This window comes from Oncorhynchus nerka, linkage group LG7 (assembly GCF_034236695.1).
Source record: "Oncorhynchus nerka isolate Pitt River linkage group LG7, Oner_Uvic_2.0, whole genome shotgun sequence".
NCBI classification, from domain to species: domain Eukaryota; kingdom Metazoa; phylum Chordata; class Actinopteri; order Salmoniformes; family Salmonidae; genus Oncorhynchus; species Oncorhynchus nerka.
The window spans coordinates 56450376-56463632 of NC_088402.1; the positions used below are offsets into that span (position 1 = coordinate 56450376).

At 51.9% G+C, this 13257-nt stretch overlaps 1 protein-coding gene across 1 annotated transcript in view; it reads left to right on the forward strand.

Moving 5' to 3' along the window:
* Positions 1-13172, forward strand: part of LOC115132018 (polycomb group protein ASXL1-like) — a 29777-nt gene extending 16605 nt beyond the window's left edge. The window contains 7 exon segments of the mRNA XM_029664183.2: positions 5351-5473; positions 6446-6612; positions 6832-6928; positions 8397-8502; positions 8664-9193; positions 9196-9635; positions 9949-13172. Of these exon segments, the coding sequence (XP_029520043.2) occupies positions 5351-5473; positions 6446-6612; positions 6832-6928; positions 8397-8502; positions 8664-9193; positions 9196-9635; positions 9949-12672 (4187 nt within the window). The 3' untranslated portion in view covers positions 12673-13172.
* The last annotated feature ends 85 nt before the right edge of the window (positions 13173-13257 follow it).

Here is a 13257-nt window from a genome sequence, read left to right on the forward strand (position 1 = left end):
ACATGGCGTGTGTTTTTAAACAAATAAACCTATTAGGATATGCCTGTACAAATCCTAAATATAGACCTACATGTTAAAAAATAAATCAAAGTAGCCTTAACGAAATACTAAAATAAAAAAGCAAAAATGTTCTGTTTTTTGAATAAGATGCATCTGGATTTGAATATAGGCTACATTTTTTAACTGAAATGAAGTACCATTAGGTTTAGTTGTTTTTTACCATGTCTCAAGCCTACCTAAAGGTTTCTGGCAATGTTTACCTTTTCTAGTGAACTCAGAAGTCAGGTTTGTGGTCTGTCCGTCTTTTGTATAATATTTTTGCGTATGCTGCAAGGGACTTCGTCAGGTCTGCTGGCTCACCTTTATCATTCGGCCTGAAATCGAAGTTCTTCCAACTTGGTGTCGACATGCTTTTCTTTCCCACCAAGTCACCATATGTTTTTTTTCTCCGCATTTAGCTTAAGCTATACTTATGAAATCCGGTCACTTTTTTTTTACTGTCGGAAAGTATCCCTATTGAAGAAACTACACTTGATATGTTATAATTAAGCAACAAGGCCTGAGGTGTGTGTGTGTATGTATGTATGTATATATATATACATATACTGCTCAAAAAATAAAGGGATCACTAAAATAACACATCCTAGATCTGAATGAATTAAATATTCTTATTAAATACTTTTTTCTTTACATAGTTGAATGTGCTGACAACAAAATCACACAAAAATTATCAATGGAAATCAAATTTATCAACCCATGGAGGTCTGGATTTGGAGTCACACTCAAAATTAAAGTGGAAAACCACACTACAGGCTGATCCAACTTTGATGTAATGTCCTTAAAACAAGTCAAAATGAGGCTCAGTAGTGTGTGTGTGGCCTCCACGTGCCTGTATGACCTCCCTACAACGCCTGGGCATGCTCCTGATGAGGTGGTGGATGGTCTCCTGAGGGATCTCCTCCCAGACCTGGACTAAAGCATCCGACAACTCCTGGACAGTCTGTGGTGCAATGTGGCGTTGGTGGATGGAGCGAGACATGATGTCCCAGATGTGCTCAATTGGATTCAGGTCTGGGGAACGGGCGGGCCAGTCCATATAGCATCAATGCCTTCCTCTTGCAGGAACTGCTGACACACTCCAGCCACATGAGGTCTAGCATTGTCTTGCATTAGGAGGAACCCAGGACCAACCGCACCAGCATATGGTCTCACAAGGGGTCTGAGGATCTCATCTCGGTACCTAATGGCAGTCAGGCTACCTCTGGCGAGCACATGGAGGGCTGTGCGGCCCCCCAAAGAAATGCCACCCCACACCATGACTGACCCACCGCCAAACCGGTCATGCTGGAGGATGTTGCAGGCAGCAGAACGTTCTCCACAGCGTCTCCAGACTCTGTCATGTCTGTCACATGTGATCAGTGTGAACCTGCTTTCAACTGTGAAGATCACAGGGTGCCAGTGGCGAATTTGCCAATCTCTGTGTTCTCTGGAACATGCCAAATGTCCTGCATGGTGTTGGGCTGTAAGCACAACCCCCACCTGTGGACGTCAGGCCCTCATACCACCCTCATGGAGTCTGTTTCTGACCATTTGAGCAGACACATGCACATTTGTGGCGTGCTGGAGGTCATTTTGCAGGGCTCTGGCAGTGCTCCTCCTGCTCCTCCTTGCACAAATGCGGAGGTAGCGGTCCTGCTGCTGGGTTGTTGCCCTCCTACGGCCTCCTCCACGTCTCCTGATGTACTGGCCTGTCTCCTGGTAGCGCCTCCATGCTCTGGACACTACGCTGACAGACACAGCAAACCTTCTTGCCACAGCTCGCATTGATGTGCCATCCTGGATGAGCTGCACTACCTGAGCCACTTGTGTGGGTTGTAGACTCCGTCTCATGCTACCACTAGAGTGAAAGCACCGCCAGCATTCAAAAGTGACCAAAACATCAGCCAGGAAGCATAGGAACTGAGAAGTGGTCTGTGGTCACCACCTGCAGAATCACTCCTTTATTGGGGGTGTCTTGCTAATTGCCTATAATTTCCACCTGTTGTCTATTCCATTTGCACAACAGCATGTGAAATTTATTGTCAACCAGTGTTGCTTCCTAAGTGGACAGTTTGATTTCACAGAAGTATGATTGACTTGGAGTTACATTGTGTTGTTTAAGTGTTCCCTTTATTTTTTTGAGCAGTGTAATAGAAAGTCAGTGGCTTGACAGTTGGCACTGGGGGGGGCTCATTGCGTGCTCACAGAACAGGGCTCCGGGCAGCCGAGCGGAAATGGAGGAAAACTCGCCTCCCTGCGGACCTGACATCCTTTCACTCCCTCCTCTCTACATTTTCCTCTTCTCTCTCTGCTGCTAAAGCCACTTTCTACCACTCTAAATTCCAAGCATCTGCCTCTAACCCTAGGAAGCTCTTTGCAACCTTCTCCTCCCTCCTGAATCCCCCCCCCCTCCTCCCTCTCTGCAGATGACTTCGTCAACCATTTTGAAAAGAAGGTCGACGACATCCGATCCTCGTTTGCTAAGTCAAACGACACCGCTGGTTCTGCTCACACTGCCCTACCCTGTGCTCTGACCTCTTTCTCCCCTCTCTCTCCAGATGAAATCTCGCGTCTTGTGACGGCCGGCCGCCCAACAACCTGCCCGCTTGACCCTATCCCCTCCTCTCTTCTCCAGACCATTTCCGGAGACCTTCTCCCTTACCTCACCTCGCTCATCAACTCATCCCTGACCGCTGGCTACGTCCCTTCCGTCTTCAAGAGAGCGAGAGTTGCACCCCTTCTGAAAAAACCTACACTCGATCCCTCCGATGTCAACAACTACAGACCAGTATCCCTTCTTTCTTTTCTCTCCAAAACTCTTGAACGTGCCGTCCTTGGCCAGCTCTCCCGCTATCTCTCTCAGAATGACCTTCTTGATCCAAATCAGTCAGGTTTCAAGACTAGTCATTCAACTGAGACTGCTCTTCTCTGTATCACGGAGGCGCTCCGCACTGCTAAAGCTAACTCGCTCTCATCCTTCTAGACCTATCGGCTGCCTTCGATACTGTGAACCATCAGATCCTCCTCTCCACCCTCTCCGAGTTGGGCATCTCCGGCGCGGCCCACGCTTGGATTGCGTCCTACCTGACAGGTCGCTCCTACCAGGTGGCGTGGCGAGAATCCGTCTCACACCACGTGCTCTCACCACTGGTGTCCCCAGGGCTCTGTTCTAGGCCCTCTCCTATTCTCGCTATACACCAAGTCACTTGGCTCTGTCATAACCTCACATGGTCTCTCCTATCATTGCTATGCAGACGACACACAATTAATCTTCTCCTTTCCCCTTCTGATGACCAGGTGGCGAATCGCATCTCTGCATGTCTGGCAGACATATCAGTGTGGATGACGGATCACCACCTCAAGCTGAACCTCGGCAAGACGGAGCTGCTCTTCCTCCCGGGAAGGACTGCCCGTTCCATAATCTCGCCATCACGGTTGACAACTCCATTGTGTCCTCCTCCCAGAGCGCTAAGAACCTTGGCGTGATCCTGGACAACACCCTGTCGTTCTCAACTAACATCAAGGCGGTGGCCCATTCCTGTAGGTTCATGCTCTACAACATCCGCAGAGTACGACCCTGCCTCACACAGGAAGCGGCGCAGGTCCTAATCCAGGCACTTGTCATCTCCCGTCTGGATTACTGCAACTCGCTGTTGGCTGGGCTCCCTGCCTGTGCCATTAAACCCCTACAACTCATCCAGAACGCCGCAGCCCGTCTGGTGTTCAACCTTCCCAAGTTCTCTCACGTCACCCCGCTCCTCCGCTCTCTCCACTGGTTTCCAGTTGAAGCTCGCATCCGCTACAAGACCATGGTGCTTGCCTACGGAGCTGTGAGGGGAACGGCACCTCAGTACCTCCAGGCTCTGATCAGGCCCTACACCCAAACAAGGGCACTGCGTTCATCCACCTCTGGCCTACTCGCCTCCCTACCACTGAGGAAGTACAGTTCCCGCTCAGCCCAGTCAAAACTGTTCGCTGCTCTGGCCCCCCAATGGTGGAACAAACTCCCTCACGACGCCAGGACAGCGGAGTCAATCACCACCTTCCGGAGACACCTGAAACCCCACCTCTTTAAGGAATACCTAGGATAGGATAAAGTAATCCCTCTCACCCCCCTTAAAAGATTTAGATGCACTATACTGTTCCACTGGATGTCATAAGGTGAATGCACCAATTTGTAAGTCGCTCTGGATAAGAGCGTCTGCTAAATGACTTAAATGTAAATGTAAATGTGGAATAGAGTCAACGTCAACACGGCTGTGAAACTTTCTGAACATTGCAGATAGAAATAGAATTACTTATATGGTTAATATACCACTGCTAAGGGCTGTTACTCATGACCCAACTCAGTGCCTGGACACAACCCTTAGCCGCTGTATATTGGCCATATATCACAAATCCCTGAGGTGCCTTATTGCTATTATAAACTGGTTACCAATGTAATTAGAGCAGTAAAAATATATGTTTTGTCCTCCATGTAGTATACAGTCTGATATACCACGGCTGTCAGCCAATCACCATTCAGGGCTCGACCCACCCAGTTTATAATATAATAATTTTTTAACGGTAGGCTAATATAACTGATATCTATGTATTTTTATGGACAAGAGAATCATAGCCCTACCAATTTGAAAATGATTCTGCAGCCTAGACTAGATCAAATAATTAGGCCTCGCAATGTGTCCTTAAAATTGTGTTCTCTTTTCCGTGCACAAAATAATGTGCGATCAAATCATAGATTAACGATGTTTGGATGGGACGATGTGTCATTCCAGACATCGCCCAACCTCAGTGAGCTGCTCATGTTTGACCGTACTCCTTGTGTACACCCAGAGTATTTCTCTCATTCTGAGGTGCCCCAGAAAATCCTCCCTTCTTGTGGTTCTGTCCGTCTCTGCGTGCAGAATAACCTTCCCTTGCCCTCACTGTCTGAGTGCAACTTCCAATACCCTCCTTTCTGTGTGTACCTGGAATATCAGTCCCTCCCTCCTGCCTTACGTTTAGCTGCCCAGTAAACCTGATTTGCTCTGTATGAGAGAGGGTGAGGTGAGCACTTTCTCAGCTGTCTGCTGTACCCCCCCCCCCCCCCTCCTCTCTGTGTTTGTGGGCCTGGGTAACTGCTCCTCTTGCTTTGTTATGTGCTGCTCACCCCCCTCCCTCCCCCACCCCACCTGTGCTATTGGCTCTGCTGTCCCCCTTTTGGATTGTCTGCCTGATCTGCCCTCCCCTGCTTGTAAAACCCCCCTCCCCCTTACACACGTGACGGGAGTGTCTCACCAGGCTCCCCCTCCTCCCCACCTCTCCCCCTCAGGAGCAGCGGGGAGGCGCAGGGAAGGCTCTAGGGGGGGTCCAGGCCCCACGCTCCGTGCCCGCCCTGAACTGGCTAGCTGGAAACGCCCCCAGCACTTCAAGAGCATTCGTGGCCACCACTCAGGTACAGGGGTTAGACCCGGGTATAATCACCCCCAACCAACATACCCCTCAGTAACCACAAACGCCAAACCCCTCTCTCCCCCTCAGTCTACCCAATTATCAAACCCTAAACAATTAGCAACCCAAAAATCCCCTGGATTTGTGGAAGCTTAGTCTGTTGCACTGTGGTTGAATTCAACAAAATGTCTTTCTCTCTTCATTGACTGTCCCATTTTTATTTAGTCCAATTCAGCGGGGAGGGGGACGGGTTCAGCTGTGAAGCATTTTTTCCCCTCCCATCATTGTTCAGGACATCTTTGGCAGAGAGATATGCCTGATGGACCTGAACTGTAAACAACTTGACAAATCTTTATCTTATGACTTGAATTTAGCTATCACAAAGGAAAAGGCCAAACATCATAGTCTAGATATAGCACACGATCTGTAGAACTATTAGATGTATATAGACGTTGCGCAGGTCAGCTGTCTACAAATGTTTATTTATTTTATTTGACCTTTATTTAACCAGGTAGGCAAGTTGAGAACAAGTTCTCATTTACAATTGCGACCTGGCCAAGATAAAGCAAAGCAGTTCGACACATACAACAACACAAATAACAACACAAATAAGCACCAAACGTGGACAGGGTGATTTGGTAGCTAACTAATGGTACACTGGTCTCTAACATTGTCAGGATTGCATTGGTCGCTAATGCTAACAGGCAGTGCTTTGCAGGTTGCTAACTGAATGCCAGGGTCGGCTAGCTATCCCAACACTAGCCATCCGGACAGGACTTACTTAACCGCTCACTGACTGAAAGCTGTTGTGGTTGTGTTGGCTGCTAAGCTAAACACCTACTGTGCTGCTGCTGGCTGGCAATGGAATGGCCACTCTGTGCTTGCTGTTAGTTGAATGAATGTGTTTAAACCCAGGGTTGGATAGCATTAGCCACTTGCTAACCCGTGCAGGCCTATGGGTTGTGTTTGTCTGCAGGGCCCATGAAGAGGAGCCGAGGTGGGGTGGAGGTGGACTTTGAGACGCCTGGCTCAATCCTGGTCAACACAAACATCAGGGCACTCATCAACATGCGCACCTTCTCTGCCTTCCCAGCGCAGTACCAACAGCAACTCCTGCAGCTCCTCCCTGAAGTCGACCGCCAGGTGAGTGCGCACGCTCAGAATTGATCATTATACTCATAGTTTATAACTGATAGTTTCCCTGGAATAAAAAGCTTTTTCAGTGGAGATTCCCTATTGGAGCATGCCTTTTAGTCCAGCCCATAACGTCTCGTAATTTCTGTGCCATATTGTTTTTGGTATTTCTCTGTACAACAATGTCTGGAATGTAACCCAGTATGTTCCGTCTTCCCTCTTCTCTAGGCGGGACCTGACGGTCTGGCTCGCCTCAGTAACTCTGCTCTCAACAATGAATTCTTCACTCACGCCTCCCAGAGCTGGAAGGAAAGGCTCGCTGAGGGTTAGTACCTAACTGTAGTTAGTTATAATGTACACATATAATGTGATTGAGGGGGTTAGTGACTGGCTGCACATATAGTGAACACCTTCCCTTCAGAGTTTAATTGGCTAACAATTTATTTGGCCAGGACTATTTCCAGGTATTTTTTTCAGATATAACACGGTTACAATAATAACTCAAATCAAATTGTATTGGTCACATACACATGTTATTGCGTGTGTAGTAAAATGCTTGTGCTTCTAGCTCCGACAGTGCAGTAATCTAACAATTCCACAATTATTACCTAATACACACAAATCTAAGTAAAGGGATGGAATATATACATATAAATATATGGATGACCGAGTGGCATAGGCAAGATGGAATAGATGGTATAAAATACATATGGGATGAGTAATGCAAGGTATGTAGCAGCAGCCTCTCTGTTTGCTAGTGATGGGTATTTAACAGTCTGGTAGCCTTGAGATAAGCTATTTTTCAGTATCTCGGTCCCAGCTTTGATGCACTTGTACTGACCTTGCCTTCTGGATGGTAGAGGGGTGAACAGGCAGTGGCTCGGGTGGTTGTTGTCCTTGATGATCTTTTTGGCCTTCCTGTGACAATAGATGCTGTAGGTGTCCTGAATACCGCACCACCCTCTGAAGAGCCCTGTGGTTGTGGGCGGTGCAGTTGCCGTACCAGGCGGTGATACAGCCCGACAAGATGCTCTCAATTTTGCATCTGTAAAAGTCTGTGAGGGTTTTAGGTGACAAGCCAAATTTCTTAAGCCTCCTGAGGTGCTCCACTGCTGTCCCGTTGATTTGGATAGGGGGGTGTTCCCTTTGCTGTTTCCTGAAGTCCACGATTGAGTGAGAGGTTGTTTCCCTGACACCACTCTGAGTGCCCTCCCCTCCTCCCTATAGGCTGTCTCGTTGTTTGTGATCAAGCCTACTACTGTTGTCTGCAAACTTGATGATTGAGTTGGAGGCGTGCATGGCCATGCAGTCATGGGTGAACAGGGAGTACAAGGAGGGGGCTAAGCACACACTCTTGTGGGGCCCCAGTGTTGAGGATCGATGAAGTGGAGATGTTGTTTCCTACCTTCACCACCTGGGGGCGTCCCGTCAGGAAGTCCAGGATCCAATTGTACAGGGCGGGGTTGAGACCCAGTGCCTGAAGCTTAATGATGAACTTGGAGGGTACTATGGTGTTCAATGCTGAGCTGTAGTCAATGAACAGCTTTCTTACATAGGTATTCCTCTTGTCCAGATGGGATAGGGCAGTGTGATGGCGGTATGCAAATTGAGTGTGTCTAGGGTGGCAGGTAACTCTCTTGGGAAACCAGAAAGTGCCCATTGATACTACAACATTGTTTCCCCTGGTATTTACTAGGAAGCTATCAGTCAATACACAAATTAATGTATTATTTAAAACACTATAGCCAGATATCTGTGGATTAATCTTGTCCAATATTGTTTGACCTACTCAGGGGAGTTCACCCACGAGATGCAGGTGCGATTTCGCCAGGAGATGGAGAAAGAGAAGAAAGTGGAGGCATGGAAGGAGAAGTTCTTTGAGGAGTACCACGGTCAAAAGTAAGTCTCCTGAACACACCCAGTCACATCAGTATTTTTTTTAAGCTCGCTCTTATTCCGTGGACCATTTAGAAAATTACTTTAATTATTTCAATTGGGTGAAAGTGTCTTTTATAAATGGTATATACTCTGTGCACTAACGTTGTGATCTATGGCTGCAGGTCTGGCCTGACCCGGGAAGAGTCTCTGAAGTTGACAATGAGTGAAGAGGCCGATGCTGCCGCCAGCGTCCTGGAGAGTGAGGTGGCATCTGTGGCTGCAGGAACGCCCAAACGCCGTGGTGTGGGCAGGCGGCGGCGGGACGGCAGGATGAGACGGCGAACGCGTGCAGACATGAGACGCAGGGCGCGGCGCACCCTTTGCAAGACCAACTCCCCCGCCATGCAGATCCCCGAGCAGCCGGAGGGCACACTCACTCTAGACGCTGTTGCCTCTGTCTCTGCGCCCTCGCCCGTCCCAGAGGCCACCATGGTGCAGGGAGAGGTGGTGCTTCAGGCCGAATCTGGACTGGAGACCCCGGCCCAGTCTGCCTCCCTAGAGCCCACGCCCTGCCCTTCCCCTGTGCCCACGCTCCTGTCTGTGACCGTGCCTGAGCCTGAGCCCACCCCGACCCCCAGCCCCAGCCCTGCATCCGTCAGTGCCATCGACGAGCCTGAAGTCACTGCCCGCCTGCTCCCCGAAGAGCTTGCACCTGCATCGCCTCAACCTCTCCCTCCTCCTCGTCCTCCTCCTCCTCCTCGTCCTCCTCCCCTTCCTCCTCTCCCTCCTCAACCTCAGAGAGGCAGGGGGCGTTCACCACCGGCTTGGACTCTTCTTCCTCTTCCTCCTCCTCCACGGCCGCCGCCACTGCCGATCCACTAGACGATGGGGCCTCTGTGGTCACCTCGGTCACGGGGGGAACGGCCACCAGCAGCCAGGAGAGCAGCCCTGCAGCCAGCCCCACCCCCACTGCCGCCACCTCCACCCAGACCAAGGAGCAGAAGAGGAGGCCAGACGAGACCCAGGCCTTCTCCAGCTTCCCCGAGAAGAGGCCGCGAATAGAAGATCGTCAGTCCTTTCGTACCACAATCGACGGGTTCCACACGGAAAAGCCGCAGCCGACAGCAGAGGAGCCCAAGGTCCCACCTATCCGGGTATGAAGTCACCATTTGTAATTGTAAGTCTTTATTGTGACTAGTGGTGCAGTGGCAGGCACCCAATTTCCTAAGACCTGGAGTCCACAATCTGTAAAGTAAGTTTGATTATTTTGTGATTTCTGTCTCCACAAAACATTTCAAATCAACTTGACAAAGACCAAGTTCTTTCTCTGAAGATGGTAAATCAATAGAGATGATTGACTCTGGGTTTCGGTGTGAGATTATTAGCCAAGCAATGCATGCTAATGTCCTGTATATGGCCTTGGTAAATTCCATATTTGACATGCTCTCCTTCTCTCTATCCCTCCAGATTCAACTCTCCAGAATCAAACCGCCCTGGGTCAAAGGGCCGCCAACCTACCAGATCTGTCCCCGCATTGTGCCCCCCGGCGAGGGCTTGCGGCGCACGGGGACGGGGGCGCGCACCCTGGCGGACATCAAAGCTCGCGCCCAGCAGGCCCGGGCCCAGCGCGAGGCCGCTGCTGCTGTTGCAGCCACTGGGGACGGGCCAGGGCCCGGCGGGGGCAGGGCTGGTTCTGGGCTACCGGATCGCAGCAGTGGAAGACGAACTCGAGAGCACCCAGGACCCGTCGAGCCCGGAGGAGGAGGAGGAGGAGCAGCAGGAGGCGTGGAGGAGCAGGGATCGCCTGCGGGCTCTCATCCGCCTGGAACACAACTACAGCTGTCCAATGTAGAGCCCTCCTCTACCCCCACCCCCCACACAGCTGCCTCATCCCCCTCTCTGTCTACCTCCTCCAACCCCTCCCTGTCCTCTTCAGAGCCCCCGCAGACCCCCACTCCACCCCTACCCGCCCTGGAGGAGCGGCTGGGGGAGCTGAGTGGGGAGGAAGGGGCTACACTAACACCACCACCAGTCAAATGCACCACCAACGGACTCTCGGACAAGCCAGCGCTGCTGAAGCCTGAGACTGTGTCCAGCCACCTCCAAGGGCAAAGCGAGGGGGCTGACTGTGACAGGACAACGACCCAAAGCGGTCCCTTGGCACCCACCTCCATCCCAGATTCTCTGCCCAGGTTCGGGGCCCAGGGAGTGGATGTGATCAGGTCCCTGGCCGGCACCGAGCAGGCCAGGGGGGGAGGAGGGGGTGTCATCCAGCATGGTTCCCACCACGTGGGTCCACAGGAGAACCCCCCCACCCCGGCTAGAGAGGGCCGCATCCAGGGCGAAAGGCAGCAGTCGGAGCCCCCGGGGAGGGAGAGAGAGACAGCCTCTCTCCCTCGTCTCCCACCCTCAGTCAGAGAGGACGACGCAGGGCATCACAGCGACTCCACGGAGACGGCCTCCGATTGTGAGAACGAGAGCCAGGAGGAGGAGCCCCACCTGAGCACATGGCGCCACCACCTGCCCGCTCAGCGCAACGGCAACATCCAGCACCTCCAAAGGCTGTCTCAGAAGGCCCATGGCCAGCCTGTGATCTGCAGTCCCCCTTCACAGCAGAACCAGCAGCCGGTCATCCAGGCCCATGTGTCCAACCAGCACGGCCAGACGGTCATCCAGCCCTGCTTCCCCAACGGCCTGCCCAGCCAGAGTCTCATGCAGCCGGGACAAAATCCGCAGCAGCCTGGACGCACTCCCCACCCAGACCAACAAGCTATCGCTGTGCCACACCCCAAAGCCCAGAGGGGGCACAAAACAGACTCCATCGAAGACTACAAAGCATCTAGCCGTTGCTTGGCTGATGAGGACTGTAGGTTGGGGCTGAATCCCTCTCCCACCGCTAGCTGCAAGAGGCTCCCTAGTTCAGCCCGGCCTGTGTCTACAGTGGAGGCCAACAACCCTCTGGTCACCCAGCTGCTCCAAGGCAGCCTCCCGCTGGAGAAAGTCCTGCCGCAGACGCACTCTGCTAGCAAGCTGGAGATCAACCGCCTGCCAGAGGGGCTTCAGTCAGGCCCCCAGTCCCAGCTCAGCCGGCAGCAGCAGACCAGGAACCCAGGCACTCGCTTCAGGGGCCCCCCAGAGTCCGGTACGATGGAGTCGCTGGTTCCTGAGTTGTCCTCTCAGAACCAGCAGAAGTCCCCTGCTGGCCGAGGAGGCTCCCCTGGAGCAGGCAGGAGCTTTGCGTCCTCTCCCCCAGGCACAGTACCCTCCCGCATGGCCTGCCTGCTGGAGGAGGCCTCCTCTCGGGCCACGGCCATGCAGCAGTATCTCTCCCAGCAGCCAGCTGGTGCCGTTCCCCCCGGGGCCGTGCCCGTCATTACTTCCCTCTCTTCTTCGTCCTCTTCCTCCAGACGCAACTCCCAGGAGTCGGCCGTCATCAGAGAGTCTCCGGAGAGGCACCACAACTTCACCCAGCCGCGGGCCACCCCGGACGCCCCATCGCCCCCGCACAGCAACCTCGGCCTCTCTGACATGGTCCCCACCGTCAAGATCAACTGGCACCCTTCCAAACCCCACCCCCCACACCAACAGCAGCTTTCGCCCGTGAAGAGCGAGGTCACCTCCCGGCCCTCTTGCCAAACTCTTGCCAAAACCTCCCCCTCTGGCCCCATGGCAGGCGGCGGGCCAGGTGTGGTGGTCACCAAAAAGGAGGCAGTGAACTCTATGGACGGCTACCTGACTGGAGGAGGGATAGGAGGAGGTGGGGCTATGGAAGGACTGCTGAACATGGAGATGTCCTTAGCCCGCATGGCTAAGAAGGAGGCGCAGAGCAAAGCTCAGTACTCCTCATCTTCCCCCTCCTCCCTCCCTTTCCAGCTCTACGGAAAGCTGCCTAAGCAGGGTGGTGTGGCGTCGCCCGGTTTCAGCTACACGGCCAACGTGTCTGTGGTGGACGGCAGCGGCTTCTCGAGGAGCATCGCTGACGGCGTCCTGCAGCTGCGTCAGCGCCACAGCGCTAGCCAGAGCGCCACACTCAGCATCCAGGCGTTCGCTGACAGCGCCGCTGAGGAAGTGGCCCTCAAGTGTTCGTGCCGCCTCAAGGCCATGATCATGTGCCAGGGCTGCGGGGCCTTCTGCCACGACGACTGCATCGGCCCCTCCAAACTGTGTGTCTCCTGTCTGGTGGTCAGATAGGAGCTTTCTCTGACGTTATCACGGTGTTGGTGGTTTGATGTTATATGCTGTGCCACCTTCAGCATACCTGCTCCATGTATAAACTATTAACTAACCTAACACACCCCGAACTTGAGAGAAACAAGGGTGTGGGACTTCAGGCTTTGACATGTACATAACCCTTGGAAGTGTTGCCTTGTATTATAAAATCGGTATGTATTTTTTGTTGCATATTTTTTCTAATGCTGTTATGTTGATGTAATTATTATTTTGTTATAATTATTAATATTGTGAATTTATTTGGCACGGTTGATTGTAAATTGTGCCTTTTTTTATTCTTTCCTCAAAACATTTACCTCATCTTATCTTGACACACCTGTCAGCAGTTCAGTGTGAAAATGGTGGCCGTTATTGTTTGTTTTCCTCTCTGGCCCTGCATGGAGGGCTTAGAGGGGGATTTGTTCTCGTCTCTTTCTTGCAAAGAAATATTTTTTTAATCATTAAAGCAAGCATAAATTACATTGTTCAGTTTTTTTGTAAGTGCTTTCATTCCATTTTTCCCTGCACAAAATCGAGTCTGTACTCTGCAGCTAAGCACAGTATTCA